Source organism: Malurus melanocephalus, unplaced genomic scaffold, assembly GCF_030028575.1.
Source record: "Malurus melanocephalus ecotype Western Australia unplaced genomic scaffold, MMel_1.1 scaffold_178, whole genome shotgun sequence".
Classification (NCBI taxonomy): Eukaryota; Metazoa; Chordata; class Aves; order Passeriformes; family Maluridae; genus Malurus; species Malurus melanocephalus.
This window is the reverse complement of record NW_026623410.1, coordinates 803,856-822,056: the sequence shown is the minus strand read 5'-3', so window position 1 is coordinate 822,056 and position 18,201 is coordinate 803,856. Positions and strand designations below refer to the sequence as shown.

The 18,201-nt window shown below is 59.3% G+C and overlaps 2 protein-coding genes across 16 annotated transcripts in view; one reads left to right on the top strand and one right to left on the bottom strand.

The window, feature by feature from the left end:
- LOC130577438 (myomegalin-like) overlaps positions 1 to 10,214 on the top strand; it is a 38,472-nt gene extending 28,258 nt beyond the window's left edge. For 7 of the 12 annotated variants that reach the window (XM_057372787.1, XM_057372785.1, XM_057372784.1 and 4 more), the window contains 20 exons: positions 2,847 to 2,938; positions 3,054 to 3,202; positions 3,302 to 3,617; positions 3,709 to 3,877; positions 4,008 to 4,124; positions 4,203 to 4,659; positions 4,882 to 5,117; positions 5,332 to 5,383; positions 5,657 to 5,874; positions 6,030 to 6,224; positions 6,765 to 6,986; positions 7,149 to 7,280; positions 7,408 to 7,527; positions 7,610 to 7,787; positions 7,868 to 7,992; positions 8,199 to 8,300; positions 8,481 to 9,058; positions 9,132 to 9,270; positions 9,370 to 9,416; positions 9,655 to 10,214. In XM_057372787.1, the coding sequence (XP_057228770.1) occupies positions 2,847 to 2,938; positions 3,054 to 3,202; positions 3,302 to 3,617; positions 3,709 to 3,877; positions 4,008 to 4,124; positions 4,203 to 4,659; positions 4,882 to 5,117; positions 5,332 to 5,383; positions 5,657 to 5,874; positions 6,030 to 6,224; positions 6,765 to 6,986; positions 7,149 to 7,280; positions 7,408 to 7,527; positions 7,610 to 7,787; positions 7,868 to 7,992; positions 8,199 to 8,300; positions 8,481 to 9,058; positions 9,132 to 9,270; positions 9,370 to 9,416; positions 9,655 to 9,687 (3,677 nt within the window). In that variant the 3' untranslated portion in view covers positions 9,688 to 10,214. The remainder of the gene's footprint in view (positions 1 to 2,846; positions 2,939 to 3,053; positions 3,203 to 3,301; positions 3,618 to 3,708; positions 3,878 to 4,007; positions 4,125 to 4,202; positions 4,660 to 4,881; positions 5,118 to 5,331; positions 5,384 to 5,656; positions 5,875 to 6,029; positions 6,225 to 6,764; positions 6,987 to 7,148; positions 7,281 to 7,407; positions 7,528 to 7,609; positions 7,788 to 7,867; positions 7,993 to 8,198; positions 8,301 to 8,480; positions 9,059 to 9,131; positions 9,271 to 9,369; positions 9,417 to 9,654) is intronic. The other 5 variants (XM_057372793.1, XM_057372786.1, XM_057372790.1 and 2 more) reach the window with 4 other exon arrangements.
- Positions 10,215 to 10,414: 200 nt separating this feature from the next.
- PRKAB2 (protein kinase AMP-activated non-catalytic subunit beta 2) lies at positions 10,415 to 18,201 on the bottom strand. 4 transcript variants are annotated; one of them, XM_057372797.1, is made up of 8 exons: positions 18,154 to 18,201; positions 15,333 to 15,510; positions 14,938 to 15,104; positions 14,026 to 14,119; positions 13,338 to 13,458; positions 12,054 to 12,187; positions 11,686 to 11,754; positions 10,415 to 11,339 (listed from the first exon to the last, which is right to left on the bottom strand). In XM_057372797.1, exons 2-8 carry the CDS (start codon positions 15,492 to 15,494, stop codon positions 11,262 to 11,264), a joined length of 825 nt encoding a protein of 274 aa, XP_057228780.1. In that variant the 5' UTR covers positions 15,495 to 15,510; positions 18,154 to 18,201; the 3' UTR covers positions 10,415 to 11,261. The 4 variants fall into 4 exon arrangements, with proteins under 4 accessions (XP_057228780.1, XP_057228779.1, XP_057228781.1 ...); XM_057372796.1 differs by lacking the exon at positions 18,154 to 18,201 and adding an exon at positions 16,719 to 18,065; XM_057372798.1 differs by lacking the exon at positions 18,154 to 18,201 and adding an exon at positions 16,933 to 18,065.

Genomic DNA, 18,201 nt, shown 5'->3' with positions numbered 1-18,201 from the left:
AGGCTGAACTAGGAGCAGGCAGAGCAGAAGAGCTGGGCTGCACACCTGGACCTGTGACTGCTCTGCTGCACGTCTCCTTGTGACTGCTTCAGATGGCACCGCCTGTCCCATGCCTGGTGCTGCTCCCGTGCCACTGGGGGCTTCTCCTCCCTGTGTCCCATGGGAGTTGGAGGGAGCAGAGCTCTCCCTTTGCACGCAGCAGGTCAACACTACCCCTCTGGGTTAGCACTCAGCTGCGTGGTGACCACAGCAATTCCCCTGCGGCCTGAAGGAACACAGCTGGGAGCTGCTGGGCAGCTCTGGATTTTGTTAGCTTTTCCTTTCTTGTGTTCCATCTCATTCCCTTCCTCTCCCTTCTCTGTGTAGCACCATCTTCTCTTCATCCTTTTGCTTTTTCACTTTGTAGGAGCTGTTGTGTCCCTGTCCTTACTTTTCCATCTTCCCTCTGCCATCCTGGCACTGATGCCCAGCTGGCCCCTGGTCCCTTGGGTACCATGGAGCCCAGGACTGTGCCCAGATTCAGTGGCATTGCCTGAGAGCAGTCTTGGCTGGTGCTCAGGCAGCTCCCTTCGCCACCTCTGTCTGTGTTTTGCTGTGGATCTGTCCCTCCCTCTGTTAGTGTCACTGCTGTGAATGGCCCCTTAGGGGCAGTGTTATCCTACGCTCAGGCTCCTCAACTTTTCTGGTCTGTTCTTCAAGGCCTCCTCTCATCCTTGATATTCCTGGCTGGTTGTCCCCTCTGGGATGAGCAGCCTGAACATTCCCTGCCTGAGATCACCCTCTGTCAAACTCTGCAGTTCTTTGTGCTGTCTCATAGCTCTTTGTGGAAATCACTCCTCTGAAATTCCCCAAGGACTTTGCTTCCTTTCCCTCGTTGCTAGCAGTGTGAAGGCTCCCGTGCAGCCATTGTAGCCGGGTGTCCTGTGTTTGTGGGCCAGGTGCAGTTTGCAAGCATGCAACTAACTATGCTTTGAGGTTGGGCTGACAGCCAGAGGAGTCTGTGGAAAAGTGCTGTGGTTGCATCTCTTGTCTCCTGTGCTGGTGGCACACACAGAGCTGAGCAGCCTGGTGTGCTCCTGCTGTGATGAAGGGTCCAAGCACATGGTGACTACCAGCTGGGCACAGCTGCCCTGTGTGCACACATCTCTGCTCCCCCAGCACCAGCTTCCTGCTCTTCCCCTGGTTTGGGTTTTTTTTTTGGTTTTTTTTCCCTTGAGAATTGCACCCTTTTACTTCTCAACCCTGGAGCACTGAGACCCATGCGGAGCTGTGGGCAAGGGTGAGAATGGGATGCTGTGCCCTGGCACCAGAGCTGCTTCTCCCCTATTCCCAGAGCAGCTGTGCAGGCTCTGTGCCAGCCTGCTGCGGTCCCTCAGCCATGCTGACCCACCTTGAGAGCCACATGGCCCTAATCCCCCCAGCAAAGCCGCCGGTGGACAGTCTGCATCCCCTCACCTTCGGGGCCCGCAGGCACTGCTGTTACCCTGGCTGCTTCAGCCACCAGCAGGTTGTGTCCCTGGGGGCTCCAGAGCCGTGCTTTGGCTGTGCTGAGTGCCACCTACAGGAGCTGCTGCTTCCCTGGCGTGTTGCTGCCACCTCCAGCTGTCGCTGAGCRTTTTGCTCCCAGAGCAGCATTTCTCCGTGATGGCTGTCCTTTCTCCCTGGGGCAGTGATGGCTGTCCTTGCTTCCTGGGAYGCAGCTGCCTCAGTGGACAGGTTCAACCATGCAGGCTGATGTCAGCCCAGGTTCAGCAGTGAGGAGCCCCATATTTTTGCAGCCTCATGTCCTGCAGCTGCTTGCCCCATGTGGGTCTCCTGAGTGTGTCCCCATCTATGAGCACAATGCCCTGTGCAAACGCCTGCCCTGCTGCAAGGCATGTTCCTGGCTGGTCCTTGGCTATTCTTTCTGAGAGCCAGATGCTGTCCTGCTGGCTTCCTCTTCACCCATGATGCTTGGCATCTTTCCTGACAGCATTTCCCTGTGTTCCCCTGCTCTGTGTTCTGCCTCGCCTGGCAGCATCAGATTTGATGGATTTGGCCATAGGCAAAGCAGTTATCTGTCCCTTGGCACACAGGCAGCTGTGGAACCTGGCCCTGCACAGCCCCAGGGGATGGTCTCAGGCCCTAAATGCCTCTCTGAGGAGAAGAGGGATTAGGGATACACCTATCTCTCAGCTGCCCTGGGTTCAAACCTTCACCCAGGGTTTGGCACCAATGGGACAGGAGTAGAGCTGTGTGCAGGCAGAAAAGCATGACCCCAGCTCAGCCCAAGCCCCCCCATGTGCTGTGGTATGGGACACAAGTGTCCCTTTACTTCTGCAAAGRAGTCCCAGGCCATGCCTGACTGCCCCTGCCTGGGTAGATGATCATGGGGTGTGCACCCCAATTGTCCTGCCAGTTTGGGGCGGTGCCAGCAAGGCTTCCTGACCAGGCTTGTGCTGCTGCTGCTGCTGATCTCTGTGGCTTGTGAAGTGGCTGCAGGGTGGGTGGTGCATGTGCCTGTGTGTCAGGGCAGCCAGCACAAGTGGTGAGAAGGCAGAGATGCGGGTGGGGTAGGTGCCATTGCTGTGTTCCCATCCMAGGGGCTGTCCACTCCCTCAGTGATGGGCCAGCACAGGGTGCTGGGTTGGGGCTCCGGTGTGCAGGGAGTGGGTGGCAGAAAGGAAAGGGGCAGCAGGGAAAGCTCAGTCCAGCTGGGAATGCCCCAGCATCAGGTGTGTATGAGAGCAGACACATGTCCTGGGGCTGCCCTCAGTGACCGAGGGTATCACCAGGGAGGAGGGGACTGAGGCAGTGCTGCCAGTGCCACTGCTCTGAGCGCCTCGTTGTGCTGTGCTGTCCCCTAGGTCAGGCCGCAGGTACACACACGGATGATGCCAGCACCAACTTCACCGACAGCATGAAGGAGGAGGCAGCCCGTGGCTTGGCACCCCAGCAGGTGAGTCCGGGCAGTGCAACGCCGGGAACAGGGTTGGCAGAGCTGGGCGCGGCGCCACCGCCAAACTGAGTGCCAGCCCCTTCGGAACCGTCCCTGYCACCCCCTGTCCCTCTAGAGCAACCCGCGGGCCCGAAAGGAAAATGTGGGCACTGAAAGGAGCACAGCACCCACCGTGCCAGAACGGGAGCTGCGGGCTGAGGAGGAGCTGCGGGAGCTGAAGGCGCAGCTGGAGGAAGCCGGCTTCTCCTCTGTCTCCCACATCAGGCAAGAGCTCTGGSTCTCTGGAGCCAGGCTGGCAGTGGCTCCCGGGGGCACCCTGCATCCCGGCCTCTGCCTGTCCCTTAMTGTGCCTTGTGCCCGCAGGAAGGCGATGCTGAGCCTGTGCCTGGAAAACGCGGAGCTGAAAGAGCGGATGGGTGAAGCCACATCGCTGCTGGAGAGCGGGGAGCAGGAGGAGCCTGGGCTGGGCAGCCCCCTGGCCCCTGAGCCCCGCAGACTGCAGCGGAGGAGCCGCAGCTCCCTTGGGGACCGCCCTGCCGGAGGCAGCGGGGATGGCCAGGGGGTCCCGGCAGAGAGGGGAGCAGTGCCCACCAAACGCCCAGCGCTGGAGGCTCGATCCCAGGATGACATGGCCAAGAGACCCTGCCCTGGCAGCCCGGGTGGAGGGGACGGGAGCCATGTAAGTGCACAGGGAAGCAGGATGGGGGTGAAGATAGAGATGGGGATGAGGGTGGGYATGGGGAGCTGACAGCCCATCTTCCCTCTGGCAGGTGGAGGGCTCGGTTCCTGGCAGGGGCTGGCCAGGGCTGGGCGCAGAGCTGCGCTCCCAGGTGGCACAGGGCCAAAAGCAGTGCCAGGAGCTGCAGGATAAACTGGCTGCCTCGGAGGCCACAGTGAGGGCACAAGCTGAGCAGCTGGAGAAGTACCACGTCCTGCTCCGTGAGTTAAACCCCAGGGTGGGATGGGGGGTGTGTTCTGAGCCTGGCATACCCTGTGCACTGCGCTGTGCATGGAGYGGGGGTGGTGAATCCTGCCAGGGGGACCCTGAGCTGATGGGGCTGCCCAGCAGGTGAACCTCAGACCCTCCAGCTCAGCAAGCAAGTGCAGGTGGACTTCCAGGACCTGGGCTATGAGACCTGTGGGCGAAGTGAGACAGAGGCTGACCGTGACGAGACCACGAGCCCTGGTAAGGAGAGCCAGGGTTCCGGGGATCGCTGTGTTTGCCCACCTGGCACGGAGATAYGACACACTGTGCTCTCTGCAGAGTGCGAGGAGCCAGATGTATTCAGCGAGACYAGCCTGGGTGAGGAGCTGGGGATGTCCAGAGCAGGCAAGACTACCCAGAAAACCATGGCCCTGGAGGATGTGGGGGCCCTGCACCAGCACATTCAGGACCTCAAGGCGCAGCTGCTCAATGCCAACAAGGTGATCCAGAGCCTGCAGCGCCGTGCCCGCTCCATCTCCGTCACCAGTGGCTACACCTCGGGTGCCGAGCGGCCCCTGCCGGGCCCCAAGGCCTTGGCATCCCCAGCGCACAGCCTCACGGATGAGGACGAGGGCTGGCAGTCGGATGGGCACGGTGCGCTCTGCCCGCCCGCCCTGCGGGCACACCGCGACCTGCAGAGCCTGGTGCACCGCGTCGCCCTGCTCGAGGCACAGCTGCCCGCAGCCAAGCACGGAGGCACTGTGCCCAAGGAGCTGCACGCTGCCACTTGGCCGGGGTATGGCCCTGGGGGCTGGGACCACATGGGAGCTGTGGGGGTCTCCAGGGCTTGCCCAGGGGTGGTGGCTCCTTGTTGTAAGGTTTCCAGGCGGGTTCCTGGAGTGTTTGCACCGTGGGATCAGGCCCCAGCAGTGCCCCTCCACGGCATCTCATCCCTGCTGTGCTCTCAGGGTGTCTGCCTGTCCTGTGRACACCCTGCCTGCCCATCCATCTCTCCTAGGAAATACAACTCGCTGATCCAGGCACAGGCTCGGGAGCTGTCCCACCTGCGGCAGATGCTGCGGGAGGGCCGTGGGGTGAGCCGCAGCCTGGCCCAGCACCTGCGGGATGCCCTGCAGTCCTTTGAGGACCTCCTTCGTGGCACTGACATCGACTACTACCTGGGCCAGGGCTTTCGRGAGCAGCTGGCCCAGGGCAGGCAGCTGGCCGACAGGCTCAGCGACAAGCTGGGCACCAGTAAGTACCTCTAGAGGGCAGTGGGGCTGGATATCAWGGACATGTGATGGGTCAGGAGGGTGCTTTGATTGGGTGAAGAGCAGTAGACACTCAGACATCGTGTACCGACACCTGCTGTGAGCTGGGCTGCCCTGTCCTGTTATGGCTGTGTTGGGAACCAGGCATCSTGGGGCATGGAGACACTGACTGGCTCTTCTCTGGCTTGGTTTTTCAGGAGATCGACAAGATGGGGAGGATAAAACCAGTCATGAAYTGCTGGCACAGAGGTACCTGTTACCAGGGAGGGTTTGTGGGACCTGCTTGGCATGGCATCTATCAGTGCTTTTGGGGTGGGGGCCAGGGTGCCCTGGGGCTTTCTGCTTCAGGTGAATGTCCTGGGACTGCCTCTGCTCTGGGGTGAGGAGCCCCATGGGCACTCCTTGTCTCTGAGCAGCCTTGCATCACGAGTGGAGCATGGTCTGTGGGCTGTTGTGAAGGAAAGGGCTGTGGGATGGAGGTCACCCTGACCTGCCAGTCCTGATGATGGGCCACCTCCACAGGCTCAGCCGGGAGCTCCAAGAGAAGGAGAAGGTGATTGAGAGCCTGGAGGTSAAACTGCAGGAGCGCTCTGAGTCCCCGGGCAGCAGCTGCCCACCCTCGGAGTCATCCCACTCTGCCAGCAGCTCATCCTTCAYCTCTGAGGGGCTGGAAGCCTGCTCTGATGGGGATGCAGCCAGCGAGTACAGTCAGTGCCATGARGAGCCCACCCAACACTCAGGTACTGCACAATGACCAGGAGCCACAGCTGCAGTGCCTCTGGACACAGGGACTTGGCTTCTCAGGGTGTGCCAGGGTCCCCAGCACCCCAGGGCTCTCTGCCAGGCTGCACCAGAGCCACTGTAACATCTCTCTGCATCTCTCTCCTGTCTCTAGGCCTTCACTTTGACTCCTTGTCCAAACCTGTCAGTGCCCCCCTGCCTGCCCTCGCCCCTGGGCTGTCCCCATTCCTGCCTACTGGGGCCCCCCCTCCCGCAGCCCCGCCACTCCTGGGMTGCTGTGGGAATTCTGTCTGCTCCCTGGCTGAGGCACAGCAGGAACTGCAGGTGCTCCGGAGGCAACTGGGAGAAAGTGAGCACGCTGCCTCTTGGCTTGGGTTTGGTCCTGCCTGCCCTGCATGCTGTGCTGTGCCACATCACCCCCCCGCCCTCTCTGACCTGCATGTCCTGTCCTGGATCTTCTCCTTCTCGGGGCTCTGGCTTTAAGGTTGGGTCCCACTGCTCTGGCTGAGACATATGGGGACATGTGACTCTCATGTAGAGAGGACCTGGTGGGTTGGATGGACCCATCCAGAGACAGCACTAGCCCTTGGTGTGGACACTGGTATGTCCTAGGTACTCTAGGAGAAGGCKGATTTGTTAAGTTGTTGTGTAGGAGTGGGAGAGACTGAGACTGTCCACCTTGTGTCACGTAATCATTGAGTTCTGGGAGAGCCTCTGCTCTTCAGGGAGAATAGGTTTGATCGGGGCAGGTCAGTGGCGAGGGACTCTGGGCTGCACTGCCGGGCAGAGCAAGAAGAAGGCAAAAAGCAGATGGAGGGCACGTGTTGCCCTGTTCTTCCTCCCTGCTCACAGTCTTTCTCCTCCTCCCYACTTTGTCCTGTGCGTGCAGGTGTGACGCTGCCCATGGCACCAGCAAAGCCCACAGTCCCACTGGGCCCCTTTGGAGAGGGCAGCAAAGCCCCAGCATCGTTCTGCCGACACGGTGCACTGCAGGGCCTGGCTGAACTCCCCGGGGCCACCAACACACACACCCTCTGGGACGTGCMCCCACCCGGCCAGCTGCTCTATGGGGCCCTGCCTTTGGGGTACCCCTCCAGCCAGAAGCTCACAGGTATGGTCTGTGTTGGAGAGCACTGGGGCGYCCCACCTGCGTGGGGGAACTGGGAGGAGACCCAACACCAGAACAGCTGTGGGACAGGGCTCTGCTATGGGGACGGCAGGAGGCAGGCGGCACAGCCTTTCCTGCCCTGAGCTGTGTCCCTGGCTGTGGCAGGGGCAGACCTGCTGGAGGAACACTTGGTGGAGATCCGCAACCTGCGCCAGCGCCTGGAGGAGTCCATCTGCACCAACGACCGGCTCCGCGAGCAGCTGGAGCGCCGCCTGGCCTCCACCGGCAAGGGCAGCGGTACGGGGCTGGGTGGGGCTAGGGTGCCGGGGGCCAGGCCTTTGCAACACCCCACTGCTCGGACAGGGTGCTCACCCCGTGCACAATGGGGCATTAGGGAGAGACTCAGCACTGCTCCCSTCCACAGGATTGCCCAGCGATGTCTATGCCCAGACACCAGAGCTGGGGCTGCAGCTGAGCAGGGAGAACCAGGCTCTGCACGAGGAAAACCGGACCCTGCGGCTCCAACGCGACCACCTGTCCCAAGGTAGGGCTGGGCCACCAGCATCCTGGCTCTGAGTCCCAGAGGGCACTGGCTGAGTGGTGACATCTCCACGCTCGGTCCCCAGAGCTGGCACGGGTGCAGGAGGCRCTCCTGGCTGCCTGCTCCCGGGCACGCGAGGCTGAAGCAGAGCTGGGCCAGAGGCGGGGGAAGCAGCGGAGGCTGGTGGAGGAGCTCACCGAGTGCCAAGAGAGCRTCCGGCAGCTCCGAGACGAGCGGCGCTCTCTGCAGGAGGACAACAACAGGTAAGGTTTGGGCATTGTAGCCTTGGGGCTACAGGACTGGGTGGTGTGGCTGGCACTGGACCCACATGTCACCTCTGCAGGCTGCAGCACTCAGTGACGCTCCTGCAGCAGCACAGTGAGGAGCAGCGCCTGCTTCTGCAGACCCTGCGTGCGGAGCTGCACGTCTACGAGAGCCTCCCTGGCCCCTCTGCTGAGACACGAGCAGGTATGGGACCCACACACAGCCCCTGCCCAGTTCCTGCTCAGGGGGTGCCTGGCCCCTCTGAAGCCTTGGTGGCCCCTATTCCTATGGCAGCAGGTGGCACACAGTGGTACTATTCCTGCTGGCAGGCAGAGAGGGAGGGYAGGGCCCCAGCAGCCCCAGGCACAGAGCCACATTATCTACAGTGGCTCAGATGTTTCTTGTTCCAGGCTGCTTCCCATCTCCTCCAGTGCGGGATGTTGGCACTAACTCAGCAGCATCCCTCCTCTCCCCACTGCCCTCTGACACGTCGGTGGTCCGACGGATGGACGGTGGGTACCRGACCCTGCCTGCATGCAGGCTTCAGGGGCTGCTGAGACCTGACAAACTCGTGGCAGCACCCTTGCTGAGCAAGACTGGAGRGCTCAGGGCACTCAGGCGCCCAGGATGGGACAGGGTGGGCTGTGAGGGAAGCGGGCAGTGGTCCTCACCTAGCCCTGCTTGTTCCACAGAGCCACGTGGGGTGAACGTGCTGGTGAGGAAGAGCGAGGGACTGTCAGGGGCTCACGCTGTTGGCCGCCTGGACACGTACCGAGCCCTAGAGCAGCACATTGTGGAGGGGAAGGCCTTGGCCCGGGAGCTGATGTGTCTCACACGCCCAGCACTTGGGCTGCCCAACTGCCCGCTCCCAGGAAAGGAGGTAAAGCGTGGGCAGGACAGGGCTCGCAGCAGCTGGGGGCCAGACCCTCTGCACACCCTGTATAACATGGCTCCTGAAGCCAGAATCAGCCCCGAGGCCTGCRGGGCTGGCAGGAGGCAGGGAGCCTCCAGCCCAGGGAGTGCTGCGGGCACTGCCCTGCCGCGCTGGGCTGAGCACGGCGAGCCCCCGGGTGCAGAGGGATGGGGGTGCCCCCGCAGCCCCTGCTCCCGCACCCTTCTCTCACAGGCCCTGGGATGGACAGGCACAGGGCAGGGACACCTGTGGGGCAGCGCCAGCACCCTGCACGGCATCCTGGAGGACTGTGTTTCTCTCCTCGCTGCCTTCTGGAGCACTGTGCTGCCCGTGAGCCCTGCCCAGCACCAGGGCAAGGTGAGCRGGGGCTGGGGGCTGGCAGGGCGCTGGGGCCGGGTGCTCACTGCTCATCACACTCCTCTGGTCCCAGGAGCAGCTGCTCCAGGGCGAGATCGCAGCGCTGCGGGCCCAGCTCTCCGAGAGGGAGGATGTTCTGCAGAGCACGGCCAAGCGGCTGCGCAGCACGGCCCAGCTCAAGGACAGCATGGAGCAGTTCATCGTCAACCAGCGTAGGTGACCTGGGTGGCACGGCCAAGCTGGCCTGGTCCCCCTGTGCCTGACGTGGTTCCACAGCACAAGGACCTCACTGACCCATCTCTCTCCTGCAGTGACCAGGACTCACAGCGTGCTGCGGAAGGCCAGGACGAACCTAGAGGCGAGTTTATCTTGATGGCCAGTGTGGGATAGGGGTGGGTGTCCCTGTCCCGATGCCCTGGGGATGGACACAGATGGCACACACCCTGTGGTGGCTGTTGTGGGGTGCTGAAAGCCAGCTGGGTGAAGCGTGTGGGGGACATAGGGACACATTTTCCTTGTTTGTCCTCAGCCTGTATGTCCATGTCCCCAGGGCACAGTAGTGCTCTTCCTTATTGCCATGTGTGGTCTCTTGCCAGGTGAAGACCCAGCAGGCCCTGCCTGTCGCGTGAGCCCCGTGCAGGGCAAGGAGCGATGGCCCAGCATGGAACAGCCTGCTGGCTGCTGAGCCGTGCTGTGCCAGAGGGCTGGAACGGACCCTGTCCCTGCTGCTCTGAGGGCTGGGGTGGACAGGGGTCTGGGCTGTCCACTGCTACACAGTTAGTGGGTTTGGGCTGCTGTGGTGGTCGCATGCCCTCCACCAGTCTTTGCTTGGCATGGCAGCAGCAGCTGCTGGCTTGGGCTTTGTCTGTCCCATGCTTCAGCACTCGCTCCCTTCCACCCTCGGTGCTCAAGGTTGGGGAACACAGTCCTCCAYGCTGAGCACCGCTTGCCATGGGACCTGGTCCCCTCTGTAACCCTGCTGAGTCCCTGTCCCTGCTTGTGGATGTAYGTATATGTATATAGACAGAGATATTGGAACTGTGCTTTGGGGACTCCTGGGCATGTCAGGGCCCCAGCGCAGGAAGAAGATGTAAGAAATGCCATGTTCTGTTCAATGGCTGAAGAGTCCCAAATAAAGGTTTCCTTTGGGTTGTTGYGTTTCTGGCATGCCTCTCTCTGCAGCCATGCTCCCCCTCCCCAGACTGCCTGCAGCACAGGGCACCAACGGCACTGGCTGTCGCCAGGGGTGTGGCTGTGTGCCCCACCCCAACAACCAACGGCAGCTCTGTGCCGCACTGGCCACTCCCTTTCCTCTTCTCGATGTTCTGGAGCCCCCCTCCAACACCAGGCAAGCAGCACTGAGAACAATAAATACTGTAATAAATAGAGAACCCCCTGTCCCATGGCACTGCTGTGGCAGCAGGTGGTGCAGTCAGGGTCCTGGAGTGCCTGCCCAGCTCTGCTCTTCCCAGGCCCCTCCAGCGTGGGCACGTGCTGGTGCCCCTCAGGCTGTGACAAAATCAGCCCTGTCCCACAAGAAGCACCTGATATTGGGGACAGGGTGTTGCAGTCCTTGACAGTGCTCTCCCAGCAGCAGGTAAGAGTGGCTGTGTCCAGCTGTACCGTCTGTCTTGCTGGCTCAACGCTGAACCTGGCACAGGGCTGGAGCTGCAGAGTCCTCCTCAAAGCTGGGGGGCAGCCCCACAGCCAGGGCTGTGGGACAGAGGCCAGAAAGCAGGCTGGGGTGTCACAGAGTCCCTAGCAAACAAGGTGGCCTTGGAGATTCATCACCAGGAAAGCAGCGCAACCTTCTAAAGAACAGGATGTGTTCCTGGAGCCTGGACTGGGAGCAGTGCCAGGACCACCTTGAGGCCCTCACAGGCTGGAGAAGACAGGCAGGGTGAAGCCCTTTCCGTGTTGGGCGTGAGGAGAGGCTGTTCTGGTGAGCAGCAAAGTGGTCCCAGAGACTCACAGAAGCCAAGGGAAGCTGCAGGTGGGTGGAAACCAAGGGCTAAATCAAACCACACCAGTAGGATGGGACAGTGTCACAGGCCCCAGTGGCCCTGAGTTTGTCACAGGCCCCCGTGTCCCTGCCAGGTTCGAGGCTGAAGCCAGTGGCCAGTTGTCACACAGTCCTGTGGCCCAGTGTGTGCAGACAAAGCGGCATTTYGTGTCCTGTGTGGGGTGCGTGTGAGGCCTGGGCTCAGATGGGCTTGTAGAGCAGCGTGGTGACGTACTTCTTCTTGTAGCGGTGCGTGGCACTSAGCACCATCACGCCGTCCTGCGAGAGGCACAGCGTCAGTGTGTGGGGCTGGGGCACCCCCAGGGCTCAGGGAGCTGCCCCAGCCTGGCCCTGCTGTCCCCAGTCCCGGTTCACATGACAGGGCAGCCGGGCAGAGCAAGGGCAGGGGCCAGTACATGCTCAGCTCCACCACGGGGCAGGGAGGCAGCTGAAGGAAATGTCAGGAAGCCACCCCCTCCACCCCTGTGCAATGCCACAGTTCAACAGGCAGCCAGGTCCCATTTCCACCACCAGCTGTCCAGGTTCCAGCCTGCAGGTGCTGCAGGCTCCTGGAGCCACAGCAGTCCCATTCCCTCACCCAGCACCGCGCAGGACTTGTGCTTACCTTGATGGAGAGCGCATAGAGGTGATTGAGCATGACGTGGTTGGGCTCAGGCAGCAGTGCTGGGTCACACTAGGAGGAGAGGAGTGTCACAGGGGAACAGCAGAGCCCTGATCCCCCTGATCTGCCAGCACAGGGAGCTGCTGTCTCAGGCAGCTCGAGCTGCCACTGTCTCTGGCTGTACTGAACAGGAACAGAGCTCAACTAAGCACCAGCAGGCCAAATCAGGGTGATAAATGGGAAAAGTGATGCTTTTCCTAGGAAATACCAAGGGCCAGAACCCAGCCAAGGGGAGACCAGGTTCCCTGMAGAAAGGACTCCCTTTCCGACCCCAGTGTGGCTCTCTCTGTGGGCAGTAYGCTGGTACACACCGAGATGTTGGTGTCCTTGTTGAGGATGACCTGGAGGAGGTGAGGCGGGAGGATGGGTGGGGATTTGAAGCGCTCCTCGGGCCGGTATACGTACATCTCTTGGCCATAAGGTCCAGGTGGGGAGCTGGATAAATCTACAGAAAAAACAAAGGAGGAGACRTGAAATGACTGAAACAGGATGGGCAAGCACAGAGCAGCTCCTAAGACGCTGAGAAGGACTCAGCAAGGTCTTTCAAGCACAAACATACTCCACAAGCCAGGTATCTATTTTATAAGCAACTGCTCAGCCTTTTCAAAGAAAAAGCAGCCAGGCAAGCCCATGGCAATTCCAAGCAGGGCTGTAAGCTGGTACATGTACCCGCACTACACAAGCACCCCGAGGAACCCATCACAACCCTGCACACAGCTCTCAGCACAGCCAGGTCCCTCTCTCTGCAGGCAGCAGCTGCCTTGCTCCAGRGCTGTGCCCTAAGCAGCAGGGGCACAGGGAGCAGGCTGCTCTCRCTGCTGCCTGATGAGGAAAGCAAATAGGAACTCCAGACTGAACAGCTATTCCACACATGGGAGGGACCTTGGGAGCTTGTGGTTACCGAAAGATGAACTGATCACATCTCCCAGCTACATCTGATCTGAACATTTYGGAACAGCCAGCACCCAGAAGGGCTCCAGCTCCTTGAGCTGCTGCTGCTTGCTGGCTTCTCTCCAGCAAAGTGTCTCTTGCCCGGGCTGGGAAAGGACATGAAGCGGAGCTGTATCGGAGATGGGGCTGTAGCAGGGACAGACACACGACTGAGCTTCCTGCCAGCATTTCACACTGAGCCAGCACTGCTGGTGCCTGCATAGTAACCTAACCTGCTGCTGTAACACAAGCAGACAGGGAGGTTTGCAATGTGCTACCACTGCTACAAATTACCTTGGCAYGAAAACCAAGAGTAGCTGCTGAAAATAAACTGGATCCTAGCTAGTACCCCAGATCAGATGACTTACAGTTGATCAGACAGAAAGGGCTGATGTTCCTGGCATTCCCCAGTCCGAAATGGCTTCTTCAGCCAYGCACAGGCAGCGGCTCTGCTCTGGGATGGTGCTAGCACAGAACAAGTTACACCAACACAGCCCCTCCAGAGGGATGAGGCCTCAGCTGTGGGCTGCTGAGGACACGCTGCCCAACACTACTCATCCCCACACCTCTGCCCACAGCGGGGTCTGTGCACCCCAGAGCAGCGAGTCTCAGAGCAGAGGAGGTGGAAAACAGCACATGCAAAGCTGTAATGCCACAAAACTCACCCCGACCTGAGGTTTCTGAGCTCTCCAGGGAATCCACCTTCAATGCATCGAACACCTCAAAGTCAGACTTCTTGACRTGGATGAGGTTGTTTATCGTCCCCATCTGGCTGGTAACCACAGGCTGGAAAGAATGGGGGTGAGAATCTTCCTATGTTCACCTCCAACTGAAGCATATTCAATGCCTCCTAGATTCTCCCAGCCCAACCTGTCTTTACTGCAACATTACCTCAGAGCACAGGTGGTTGGTRTCCCTCTCTGCCCTTGTAGATCTCTACTGTTTATTCTGGGAGGATTTTTCTTTATCCTAGGCTCCCACATCACCTCCTATTTCCATCCTCCATCCTGCTACATGCCAATGGGTAGGTGTGTTCTCCTTGCCATGCTACTAATGCATGATTCAATTTGGAGGAGAACCTGTAGTATTGATCTCATGACACATCTTTCCACGTAGCCAATTCTCAGTGGGACTTAAGGACCTTCTGGCATTTCCTTGCCCTTTCCCAATGCTTCCCCATAAAGCATGACTAAGTCCAAAGCAACCAAACTCTGAAATGACTCAGGGGGTGGATGTGTGCCTTTTGTTTCAGCAGATAGTCTCCACTCTTCCTGTTTCCCCTCTGCAGCAGTTACACCCTGTCTGGTTCCCTGACGAACACAAGATCTGCAGGGATAAAGCTTTGAGCATTACCTCAGACGGATCATGGACCCACTGGCCATCCACAAAAAATTTGTACTGGTGCTCTCCTTCTGGGAGGTCCAGGATAGCAACAAAATCGTTGTGGCTGTGCAAAGAGAACAGATGTACAATAGCATCACCCTGCTGATCCTCTGAATGCTGCTCTTACACAGGGTCCCAGGAACCAGCACTGCCCCAACACCTTCATGCAGGGCAAGGCTTGCTCATCATCAGTGACCCCAGCATGGCCACAACAGGCACATGCATTCCAAGCACCAGCATGATGCAAACCCCAACAGCAGCCCAGCTACAAGTGCAATCCARCCCTCCATGCCCAGAGAAAGTGGACATGACAGACACCCTGTGTAAGACAGGCTGGAAAGAATGTATGGGCTCCTGCTCTGGTACAACAGGACAAGAGCAAATGGGACAGCTTTGTTTGTCAAGCCTGCAATTGAGATAAACTCATTCCAGATGAATTGCTAGGATTATGTCCAGAGTCCTACACAAGGCACCAAGTAAATCATACATGTTGCAGAACAGTGAGGACAYCATAGGGCAGGACATGTGAGGCACAAACAATTAACCCCACTGGCAGCAGTTCAACTAGGTAGGGGGTAAGGCTGCAGCCAARGGAAGAGCTGACAGCTTCCACAGGACTGCTGCATACCTGGGCAGGGCTCTGCTGCCAGGATTCACTGCTGCATGACATCCAGCTGGGCAAGCAAAGTAGCCTATCATGTCCTGTCCCTGTTTCCCAACTTTCCACTGTCCTGCAGCATTACTCAAGGAAGRAGTTGACTGTGTATTTGTGCTCATACCCACAGCTTGGGGGAGTGGAGAACAACCAAGTGAGCAAAGAGAACAGACCAGCATAGAGAAGGGAAAAGTGGACCCTGCACGGGAGCAGAGGAGACAGGCTACCTCTTGATGAGCGGGATCTTGGTGCTCCAGTTGTTGAAGGATCCAGAGATGAAGACCTCTTTGCCTCCATCGGCCCAGCGTATGACAGTTGGACGAGCCTGCTGGGACGGTTTCACTGACTCCTCCAGATCTGGCTGCCACGACACAAACTCCTTGTCCCCAGAAATCTGTGCAAAGAGAACCAGAGCCTGACTGAAACACAGAGACAACTGTGAACACATCCACTTMCCCCCAGCCTCTATCAGCCCACCTGCACATCCCAGACAGGAGCGACACAGAGCTCCTCCAGTCTCCCAGCTCCCCAGAGACCCCTCGCATGGCTGGGAACACTACCCCACACAGCCAGTGAGCCAAAGCTCCGGGGCCAGGCAGGGAAGGGAGCAGCCAGCCCCTACCTTGGAGTCATGGGAGCTGAAAACGCTGGGATCATCAGTGCTGCCCACCATGATCTTGTGTGGGTGCTCCTTGGCGGGGTGGGAGGCACTGGAGCCATCTGAGCGGTGGGATTTAGAGCCATGGCGCTCCCCAGACACCCGTTCACTGGTGGTGTTCCCCATGACAACTCAGCAGCCCCTGGCAGGGAGAGAGAACAACACTCTGCTTCTGCCCATGGGCTCTGGCAGCAAGGAAAGGAGAAAAGGAGCAGTTTCTCAATGTTCTTCGTCAGCAGAGATGAACAGCAATCCTAAAAAAGGCCCCAAGTTCATTCCCACTACCAAGTTTGGGAGCTGAATAGGAATTCAACAAACAAAACAGCTTGACCTAATTATAGCCATATCCTTAAGAACCATCACTCTAGTTAAGCTGATAATTGTTAGACTCCAAAACCAACACCAGTTCACCCATGTCCCACATCAGCCCTTGGCAGCCAGCAGAGTAGAGCTGATGGGAAAAATAAAGCCAATCTTTATTGTCAAATCAACTGCCTGGCGTTAACAGAGCCTCTTTCACAGTCCTACAGGCAGGCTGTACAGACAAACCCTCTACATCCAGCAAGAAAACAGCCAGGGAGTGAAAGTAGCAGCTGTTTCACAGTTCCCAACAAGTCTCCAAGAGCTCGCAGGCAGAAGAGCAGAGCCTTGTGCCTGGCAAAGGCAACAGGGAGCATTTAAAGTGTCCGAGTGGAATCGCCCAAGCTGGAGCTTGTCCAAGGAGTGGGGCTAATGCTGTGGTGTCTGCAAAAAGCTCAGCTCTCAGCAGCATTCACTTATGATTCACCAGGCAAGTCACCGTGTCAGCTGCAGCACGACACAAGGAGGAGGTCCATTTGTTGTGTCCTAGCCAGAGTCTGCCTGGCTGTCTGGAGGCACACGGTGAGGGAAGGGCAGCCCCAGCCACCATCCCCAATCTCACCCAGCTCAGAGAAAGCAAAACAGGAGAACTAACCAAGCCATGAACAACTACACACCTCTCAGGAAAACAACAAAGCCACCGCAAGCTACACAGGATTTTCAAAGCCTTACTCACTTTCCAGGGGCCCAGATAGTTTGGGGTTCTTGCCCACTTCCAGGCTTATTTTGCAGCTTTCAGCTTACCGTGGGCTCTGCAGGGCAAGCAAGGGGACAGCCAGCCTTGCTTCATGTGCTCACTTGTGACATTTGGAGGTTAGTTTAAAAGATCAAGTTATACAAAAGGTGCCAAGCAAGGCTGCCGGCCAAAGCCAGGCTTTAGAATATTATGGAGCAATTACTACGGTATTTCTCTAATCCTGAGGGCTAAAAGGCAGCTCAAGTGGGCAGTTAACCCATACCCCCACCCTTCTCAGTGCAGATCAAGTGTACCTGAAGATCCAGGTCAGATGAGCTGTACCTCTTGCTCTCACATCTTCCCCCTCTGCTCTGAGGAGGTTCAGACAGCTCCTCACAAAAACTGCCCCTGTGCCACCAGAGCTGCTGTTGACAAGTTTGTTCCTCAGTATCTCCACTAAGTCTCCTTTACTTCTGTCTACAGGGAGGAAGGTAGAAAGGGCTGAACGTCCCTTGTAGCAGGACAGACCTGAGAGATACGTGCAGGCATTAACASATGTGAAGCTTCCCCTTCTCTTCTCTAAAACGAATTCAGTCCCTCTGTCCCTTACGGGTCATGCTCTCCAAACACTTCCTGAGGTATATCCCAAGCGGTGGCTCCTTTCTGGCGTGTGCCACCTGAATCCCCTGCATCACACACACAGGCAACCTGGCAGTGCCAGGACAGGTCTTTGTGCACAGCCTGCAGTACCTGGCTTTATTGAATTGCCTTCTAGAGCTCAAACCCTCCTGGATACAGACCAGCCCTTGCAGCACAGGGGCTGGTGTGACACAGGTACGTGCAAGTCACGGATAGAAATACTGCCCATACCAGCGCCCCAACAAAACCCCTACGGCATCTCAGCACATCCCCTCCCGGTCTGGCAGCGAGCCCCTGCCACCCGCAGCCCGCAGCAAGGTGTGTGCCTGCCTGCCCCATCACCAGGGCCCTTCGGTTCCAGCCAGCCGCACCTTCCCACTTGGGAGTGTGCATTATACACGTTATAATGTGTATAATGCACACAAGTGCATTATACCCGTTCCCCCCGGGATGTGCCACGCTTGCTGCCTCTCCCACCCGGCCACTGACCGCGCTGGGAAGCCCTGGCAGGAAGCCCGAGGGGGTTTATGCAGGGATGCGGTGTCTGTCCAGCAGCACTGGGAAGCACTGGCAGGCATTCCCAGGGGGGTTTGGAGGGAGGGATGAGGTCCAGCATCCCGCCGGACTCACACCGCCTGGGGCTGGCGTGGCCCAGGGCAGCCCGATCCGCCCGGGCTCTCCCTCCTTCGGAGAAGGGAACCAGAGCTCAGCCCTGAGGTTGTGGTAAGGTTAAGGGGATGCGCTGGGATACCGGGGGCGGAAAATCTGCCTCCGAGCAGGCAGGGATGGGGCTCGGGCTCTGCTCGGCGGGGGCGGTGGCGCTGGCGGGGCTGTCACGGCGGGTTCGGCCCACGGCCACCCGCGGGTCTGCCGTGGCCCGGGCAAGGAGCGGGACACAGCGGCAGGGGCCGGACCCTCTCGAGGGGCTGCCAGGCGGGATCTGCACCGCTGCGGGTCCGGGACACCGCTACACCGCGGGTACGCGCAGCCACGCCTCACCCACCGCCTCCCGCAGCGGCGTCCGGGGAGCCGGCACTCTCACACCCACCCACGCACCCACCCGTGCCACCCGCCCTGCCGCCCGCGGGCCCGGGCCCGGCCCGACCCCACCTGCCGCCGCCGCCGCCGCCCCGCTCTCCGCCTCCGTCCAAGATGGCG